The sequence below is a fragment of the Chondrus crispus genome, genomic scaffold (genome assembly GCF_000350225.1).
Source record: "Chondrus crispus Stackhouse genomic scaffold, scaffold_725, whole genome shotgun sequence".
Taxonomy (NCBI): domain Eukaryota; phylum Rhodophyta; class Florideophyceae; order Gigartinales; family Gigartinaceae; genus Chondrus; species Chondrus crispus.
The window spans coordinates 1-8,490 of record NW_005178740.1 but is presented as its reverse complement, the minus strand read 5'-3'; the positions used below and the strand labels follow the sequence as shown (position 1 = coordinate 8,490).

General features: G+C 53.3%; 1 protein-coding gene across 1 annotated transcript; it reads right to left on the bottom strand.

Moving 5' to 3' along the window:
- Window positions 1-1,739: 1,739 nt before the first annotated feature.
- Window positions 1,740-3,410, bottom strand: CHC_T00009079001 (mannosyl-oligosaccharide1,2-alpha-mannosidase). The gene has a single exon (XM_005711398.1). It carries the CDS (start codon window positions 3,408-3,410, stop codon window positions 1,740-1,742), a length of 1,671 nt encoding a protein of 556 aa, XP_005711455.1.
- Between the last annotated feature and the right edge of the window lie 5,080 nt (window positions 3,411-8,490).

The window sequence follows — 8,490 nt, the reverse complement described above, 5'->3', positions numbered from 1 at the left end:
ACACGGGAGACACATTTTCCACTGCTCGACGAGTCGGCCTTCCCCTCCCCCTGCCCCCCCCCGCCGCCCCCTGCCTCCGCCCGTTTGTAGCCTACAGCCCTCGCAAAACAACCTCCACCACCCCGCACTGTATCTCCCAGGCTGTATTCCCCAGTCACGCAAACGAGGCCTGCCACCGCTGCATGATGCACTCGTGCACACACCCAGCGTCCCACATGCACCCAACTGTAAACCATGAGCTCAGTCAGGAACTGCCGCGCCGTGTACGTGTGCTGTATATCCATCGCGTTGTCTGACCCCAATACCCATACACGTGTCCGACGTATCATCCTCCCTGCTGTATGTCCCTGTCCCAAGACCCCAACCCATCTTGCCTTGTTGTGCGACCCATGGGTCCTGGGTCAAACAACAAGGCAACCATGCGTACTATGTGACCTAGAGTTGTCTATTGGACCTTTGTCCTCACATGAGGACAGTTTTCGACATACTGTACTTCCATAAATCCCCAATTTTGACTCAATTTCACGAAAAGTAATGGCATTTTAGCTGAAAACATGTACGCGTCCGTGTACACCAGGGTGTATGCGGGTGAAGACCCACCAAGGAGTAGCGAGCGGGTGTTTGGTATGTTTTGCTTTTTATGTCTAATTGCTTTTGTTCTTGATTGGGTTTCGTTCTAGCGCTGACGAGTTTATGGGTTCTTACTGCGGATGTCCGCGGACTAGAGTAAAGCAACATAGACTCTTCAGAGAGCGAAACTCGGCAGCTTGATGGAGGGCTATACTGTACCAGCTTTCGAACGAGTCTTCACTAGCCCAAATTGGTTAATGCTTTCAAGTTTTATGAGAATCGCCAGTGTGAGGTGACAAAAGTTCTGATTTGCGCAAACCTCCTCAATTTTGACTCATTCCAAAAATACTAATTTTTATTTTTATTTCATATAATTTATGTTATATTTGTTTCAATGGGAATTCGGGAATTTGATGCCATCAGTTTGCTCATTTTTGTATAAGGCGCGTACTCTGTTTGCTTTTGTTGCAAATTTTCGCTGCAGAATGCATCAATAGTTGTATCGTAGTGAAAGCTCAGATCATTACCTATCTATGGGTGTGTCCTTTGTCATTGTCATGTGGGTCGGTCATGTAGTGATGGCAAACAGCCGAACGGTATGCATTTCAAGTGAAATGAGTCAAAATTGGGGATGAGTCAAAATTGGGGATTTATGGAAGTACTGTATCTTTTTCTTGACTTGCAATTCTCCACAAGAAAGGAAAACATACCCCCGCCACTGTACTTGACTTCTCCCATGCGACCAGTAAGAACTTTGTGAAAATTGCATGTTCTTCGTGATCGTTTTTAGACATGTCTGCCACACAAGCTTTATTAAACCACCTTAGTACCGCACATAAAATTACTTCGAAACCAAAAACGTCAGCTTAAAAAGGCAACTAAAAAAGGCAACTAGGTATTTAATCTGCAATACATTCTTAATCTTTCGGCGTGTTCAAAACGGCTATCCCAATGTTCTGCAAGATGTTATTGCCGAGAACAAGTGCGTTAAGAATATATAAATTAAATAATCAATTTAATTTATATATTTTCGCAAAAAAAAAACCGTCCACATATGAGGACAAGCCCTGGTCGGATAGACATACGGTGGTAGAGTATAAAAGTCTTAACACCTCCGCTGCAGCAACACGCCCTGTTTATCATGCATCTCCCCTTTGTCTCCCACCAGTCTACAATTCATCGTGCCCACTCTCCGCCGCCACTTCCCTCCGTTCCCCTTCTTCTACCCCCTCCGACAGCCCGGGCGTCACAAGCAGCGGGTGAGCCTCCGTGTTGAACACCCACTTATCGAGCGGCAGCTCCTTTTCATCATCCCCAAAGATCAGGTACAGATACTTGAACGTCTCCGAGATCAGGAACGAGTGCATCACATCCTCCTTCTTCGGATGTCTCGATTTCGCCGTGCGGAGCGCCGCATACCCGCCTCCCTCCACCTTGCAGTGCTGCTGAATCCTCTCGAACACCGTCCACGCATACTCGCGGTACTTGTCCTTCTTTGTCAATCTCCACATGTAAAAGAAAGCCTCCACGGCCTCCGGCCGCAGCTGGTACCCGCCGGACATCTTCCACTTATCCTCCTGGTTCAGCCGGATGTGCTCCCCCGCAAGCCCCGACGGGCTCTTCGCGTACATCTTGTAGCACGTCTCCGTGATGTTTTCTGCAAACATCACCCACCGTGCCCTCCTCTCCGTCTCCTCCGCCCGGAGGCCGTCCAGCCCAAGCACGATCATCCCAGGGATGTAGCACGCAAAGTGGTCCATCTTGTGCGAGAAGTGCACCTTGTCATCGCTCGACGGCAGCATGTCCCGCATGATAGTGTCCCCGTACCGCGACGTGTACGACCCGATCTCTACCATACTATCCACTACGCGCGCAAACAGTTCCCAATACACTTTCTCCTTCTTCCCCCCTTGCACCCACACCTTGACCAAATACTCAAAGTACGAATCCGCCGGCGCCCCGGCCGTCACCATATTCGTGCAGTACATCCCAGTCGTCCTTAACATCGCGTACGGCAGCAGCACAGCATGCCGCCCGCTCATCCGCACCGCGCTCGACCGCGCTGTTTGCAGCTTGTCGATAATCCGCTCCGTCACCCCCCGCATCTTTTTGCACAGCGGATGCTTAGAATGATGCGACAGCGCCCGATACTCCAGCTGCACCGACCCGACCTCCGCAAGGTACAGCGCGTCATCCATGTGCCGGTGCCGCTCGCACCTTCCCGTTTCGTTCAAATAGCACCTTGGCCACGGCAAACCGCTCGGCGTTTCAAACCCCGCCGCCAGCCTTGCTCCAAGCTCCTCTGCCTTGAAGAGGTACATCTCGTCGCCTGACAGGTGGTAGATGCTCACCAGCCCCCCCAGGATCCTGATCACCGTCTCAAACACTACAACCCTGCCAACCTTCCCAAAGTCCAGGCTCTCCAGCACCCACGCCCGCGCGGCCTCATACCGTCCGTCCAGCCCGCCGAGGATGTACAGCGTGGAGAGCGAGTCAACGATGGTCGTGCCGAGCCCCTCCGCAAACGTGTCGGCCCCGGCGTTCGACAGCGGCAGCAACTCGTCGCGGCCCCATGCCGCCGCCGCGTACGCGTCCCACGCGTCCGCGACGGCCGCGGCTACTGCGACGCGGCGCGCGTTCCCCGGCGAGGACGCGCGGAACGAGCCGAGCGGCAGCGACGTGCCCAACCGGTGCGACGAGGCGGACCCGCGCGTGGGGAGGGCGGACAGGTAGGCAAGCGCCTCGCGGGTTAGGTTGGTCGCCGCGCTGCAGGTTGGATCGATGGCAAGGCTGGCGTGCTGTAGCAGCGGCAACAGCAGCAGGAACAACGCGAAGCGCATGGTTGTGCCCCGGGGGCTCAGGTCTTCATGGCGGGAACGCGGGAAGATGTAAGACGGACGCTACGACGCTGCACTCTTCAGAGCTATCAACAGAATGTCGTTTATGTCACACGTGGTGCCAGAGCCATGAGAACAAGTAATTAATTTGTTTATCCCTGCCCAAATTGCGTGTCGCTGATCCAGAACAAAGTCCGCCCTTTGTCCCCCCTCCGTCAACTTATCATCCTCGACCGCGACGACCTCCTCCACGACCTTCCGCGGCTGAACGTCGGCACTCTCTCTTCCTGCTCGTGCTCACTCTCGCTTTCATCGCTCCCTCCGAACCGCTCGCTCCTGTTCCTCTGCGGCGCCGCCCCCCCGCCGCCCCAAGCCGACGGCGCGAGCCACTTGAGGTACTTTCGCATTTTCCCCTCCGGCGCGGGCTGCTCCTCGCTCTCCTCCGACCAGTCGCTTCCGTCCTCGTCCTGCTCCTCCTCTGCCTCCCTCTCTCCCCCGGCGCCCTCCTCGGAGTCGTACGCGCCGCTGCCCGTGCTGCCCGACGACCCCGCGCCGGACGACCAGTCCGAGCCCGTCGCGGACGAGCCCGAGCTAGATCCCAGCCGCGAGGAGCTGCCGCCGCGCGCGCCCGCCGAGCCGTCCCCGGCCGCGGAGGATCCCGCCCCCAGCCCCATCTTTACGCCGGCCCCGCGCCCCGCCCAGCCCCGCGCGAGCCACCCGAATCCGTAGCCCGGCGCCGCAGGGCGCGCGACCACCTGCCCGCTGTCTGCGTCGCTGCCGTGCTCGCCCACGTCCCGGTCCTGCTCTGAGACCGAATAGACCGAAGAACCCTCGTCCGACGCAGACTCGCCACTCTCCTCGTCCGACGCCGACTCGTCCCCCTCGTCCGACGCGTACTCCCCGTCCGCGCTTGCGCTGCGCCCGGACTCACCGTTGTAGATCCAGTAGCGGCGCGACCCCCGCGACCACGCCCTGCCGTCGGAAGCTTTCTCCGCCTCGCCAGAGTCCGACCCCTCCTCTTCCACGCCGACCGAGCGCGACCACGACACCGACTGCTGGGAGTCCCCATCCGAGGAGCTGTCCTCCTCTCCTCGCTCAGCCTCGCCGACGCGTCCGGCGCCCGCGCTTCCGCGCAGCCACCCCAACACCCCCCTCGGCGCTGCCACCGTCAGCGGCGGCCCGTCTGACTCGCTCTCGGACCCCGGGCCGTCGGACCCCGACTCCAACGCACTTGACTCTTCATCCACCGAGCTGCTGTCGTCGTCAGAAGATTCCTTCTCGTCGCTTTCATCATCGCTTCCTTCATCACTTTCTCTCAAGCCTTCTCCATTGGAGCTTGAGGATGAGCCATTTGCGTCCCCTTCCACGTCCTCGCTTTCCGATGAATAACTCTCCTCACACCCGGACTCCTCATCGTAGTCTTCGTACCCGTCATCCTGATCGTCCCCTTCTTCGTTGGAGACTGGCGCTGCCTTCTGCCCGCCCCGATTCCAGATGCCGAGCCAGTGAGAGCGGACTGGGGTAGACTGCAAGGTGGCTGCGGCCCTGCTAGGAGACCCCGGCTCTTTTCCAGAGCGCTTGGGTTGTAAGGCACCGGAGCTGGCTTCCGAACCAATGGTTCCCGGACCCACGAGAAAAGGTGTGTCGTCTTCCTCTCTTGATCTGATATGCGAGTGTGCTGAGAGTGTGAGCTTCTTGTCTGCGAGGAGTAGAGGAGTATCACGGTCTGGCTCTGGCCGGGTCGTGCCAATTGAATTAGGCGGAAACAATTCGTCTCCCGCATTAGCCTCCTGAATGTCCTGATTGTCGACGATGCTTTCCTCATCGCATTCAAACGTAGAGGCGCGGCTGTCTTGATCTGAGTCTGTCTCGACAAACAAGTCCCGGACTTCACCGGCAATTGAAGAAGCAGCCGTCCTGTGTGATGTGTCGGTCCCGGTAATGACCGATTCCATGTCACGCGATGAAAGAACGTTTACTGTGCCAGCAGCATAACCGCATCTCTCACGCGAAAGTTCCTGCGGAATAGTGTCCTCCGTCCCAGCTAGGGTCCGTATGTCTGCTGAAATTGTGGAACTGATGTTGGAATCTCGCCACCTTGAAACAACGACATCGACAATTGTTACTACGACTTCGGCCGCGAGCCGGGCATGCCGAATTGCTTGCGTCGGGTTGCATGCCTCTTTTGGCTCAATCGAAATAAAGTCTGGACCACCAGTTTCCAACTTGGAGTTCAAGTAGATAACAAATGGAAGTTCATCTTCTATACAAGCACATTCCGACGAATCTTCATGTAAAGATGGGGGTGCAGGATTGTTGAAACTCTTTTCGATTTCAAGTAGACCGGCTTGGTTCAACAGTATGCCACATCGTTCAAATTCTTGTTGCAGGTCCGGGTTTTCGGAAATTGTTTCGAGTTCAGAAACAAAGCGGCCGGAAAGATTATTCATGACATCAAGGGAAGAAGCGTTTTCCGTCCATGAGTTGGAGAATTCATGGGGTACAATTCTGAAAGCCCCAAGACTGAGAGACAAGGCAGGAGCATCCTCCGATGAAATAGCGAAACTGATATCCCGGCATCTAACAGCTCGACCTTCAAACTCAATCATACCAGCTTTGCAGGGCTCATACTTGTTGACTGCTGTTTGCAGTTTGGAGACATAGTCAAGGGTGTCATCTTCAGAAGGGCACCAAAAAGTTCCAGAGCACAGGAACTGAGACGGAGAGAATTGAATGTGCAAAATATCATGACTTTGAATGGTGTGTACTAGCAGTCTCTTTGATTCTTCTTCCAAGCTACACACTACAGCCTTGTTCACTGCAGAAATTTTTTCTACAGCCTTTTCCACTGCCAGTACGCGGTCTTCCCTCGACAATACAAAAGACATCCTTACAACGCATCCAATCCCTTCATATATTGTTTGCATATTTGGAGATGCTTCGAGGTGATGAAGGAAGCTTTCCGCAACTACCGTAAATTGCTCAATTCTTTCTCGAATAGACTTCAGACCGACTCGAGAAAAAACAGCCCACAAATTTAGAACAGGACCGGTAGCATGGCCATGCTTGTCTTCATTGTCACAAGAGGCCAAAACCTCGATCGAAGAAATACCATGACGACGTTCGGGGTGACTGTTTGGCGTTCTCGAATTACATGGCTCATGCCTCGTCACAACAGCACACATCTTAAACCCAAACCATGATCCAGGATCAAGAAGCAATACATGGGCTTTCCTTAGACATTCCTCCGGAGTGGAAGGTCTGCTTGGTTGAGCCAAAAGGGCTAGCGCACTTCCCTCAATGCATAAACGGGTTTGATAGATATCACATAGTGTGCGAACTGCAGAAATATTAGATGGGATCGTCGAGTCTCCGGAAGCATGCAGGCAAACTAACGCAGGCACGACGGATGATTCAATGGCAGATTTCTGCAGCATTTTTTGTAAAGATGATTGGATTTGATCTGATGTATCAACTGCGACCGTTATGGCGTCTGCTATCCCAAAAGTTGCTCTTGTCCAAGAAGACAGAAACGAGTCTTGTTCTGAGAATTCTCTGCCTGTTTTATAGCTGCGCCCTTTGCTCTCAACTGTGAAATTCGGACGCCGTTCAATGACAAGAAGAACCAAGGGCCGAGCATTATTCAGGTGTGCTGTGTTTGACTGCTTCAGTCCCAGCGCAATAGATTCTTGGACGATGGCAGACCGTGCCATTTGTGGAGACGACCATACATAGTAAAGCGGATGCTTGCTGCGATTACTTTTCCGGAAGGAGCGGGCATTTTTTCGCGCTTGTAGAGAAATGGTCTGTTCAGTTTCAAGTTTAAAAGGGTTTTCCTCGTCTCGACACATTCCAGTATTCAGGTTTGTTCCTTCAAGTAGATAGTGCATGGCATGTACAATGGCTTGGCGAAGTTGTTCAAGAAGTCGTAATTGGGCACTCGCTGATGAGGAATGAACGCTTCTTGAGGCGAGGCTTTGAACGTGATGTAGCTCATTCTCGACAATCAACCACTTTTTTCTCTCTTCTCTACATTCCCCAGTATCATTTCCGGGGCTGAAACACTCGTCCATTTGTTGGGTAGCATGAGCAGGATCTAAGATGACTTTTCTGAGTCGGTCTGTGTGGAATGAGGGGGTTTCTGTAGTTGCCATCGAGTTTTCTGGTGAAAGAAACAAAGTCTCGACAGTATCTGTGTGTCTGCCTCCCGCCGGTTCAGAAGACACTACGGAACCGACATCAAGGCTCTCTTGCCGCTTCTCGACTGGTTTTAAATGGCGGACATCCTGGGGCGCGTGGGCTGAGAGCGGAGAACGGCGGTATCCGTTTTTGATTTTCCGAAACGCTGGCGAGGATAGAAACATTGCAACACGGCTAGATGAATATAGATGAACACCACAAGCGCTTATCACTATGCGCTCAGCGTGAGAGAAAGAAGAACACTCAGATGTAATGTCGGTATAGTCCGATGAAGCGTGCGGCAGGCGTTCGCATCAGCGAGGTAGTAGATGTAGAGCAAGTGTGATAAATTGGCACGAATCGGAGAGCGAAGGTTGTGAAATAGAAAATGTTTTGTGCGAGGGGAGAGGGAGGGAGAAAAGGATACAAGAGGCAGGCTTGCATTCGCGAAGACTACTGTGCATTCCAGTGTGTGGCAATGACTGTAGATTAGTTTAAAGCAATAAAAGGCGTGGAATTGAAAGGGATATAGAGCTGAAAGTATAAAAGCGACAGTGGCTCCGAACGTGGTGCGGATTGGTAAGGTTGAATCACTTTTCAATTGAATGTGACGGCCTACACAAATGCCAGCAGCATGCTCCTGGCGAAGAAAGAGCACACTGATGAATGGACAGTGTATAGACATAAAAAAATTGTTTCTCGTGGCTTTAGAAAAAAAAAATTGTGCGAGTTGCGTTGAGTGTTGCGTCGTTCGTGGAGCTGCGTCGTTCGTGGAGCTGCTGAATTGGTACTACCTTCTGAAGGTACAGTATAAACAATTTTGGAAATTAAGGCTGCACGAACGACAAACAGCCGACAACAGTGAGCGGGCGTTCCGGGAGAAGCGAGTGAGTTTGCGGTATAG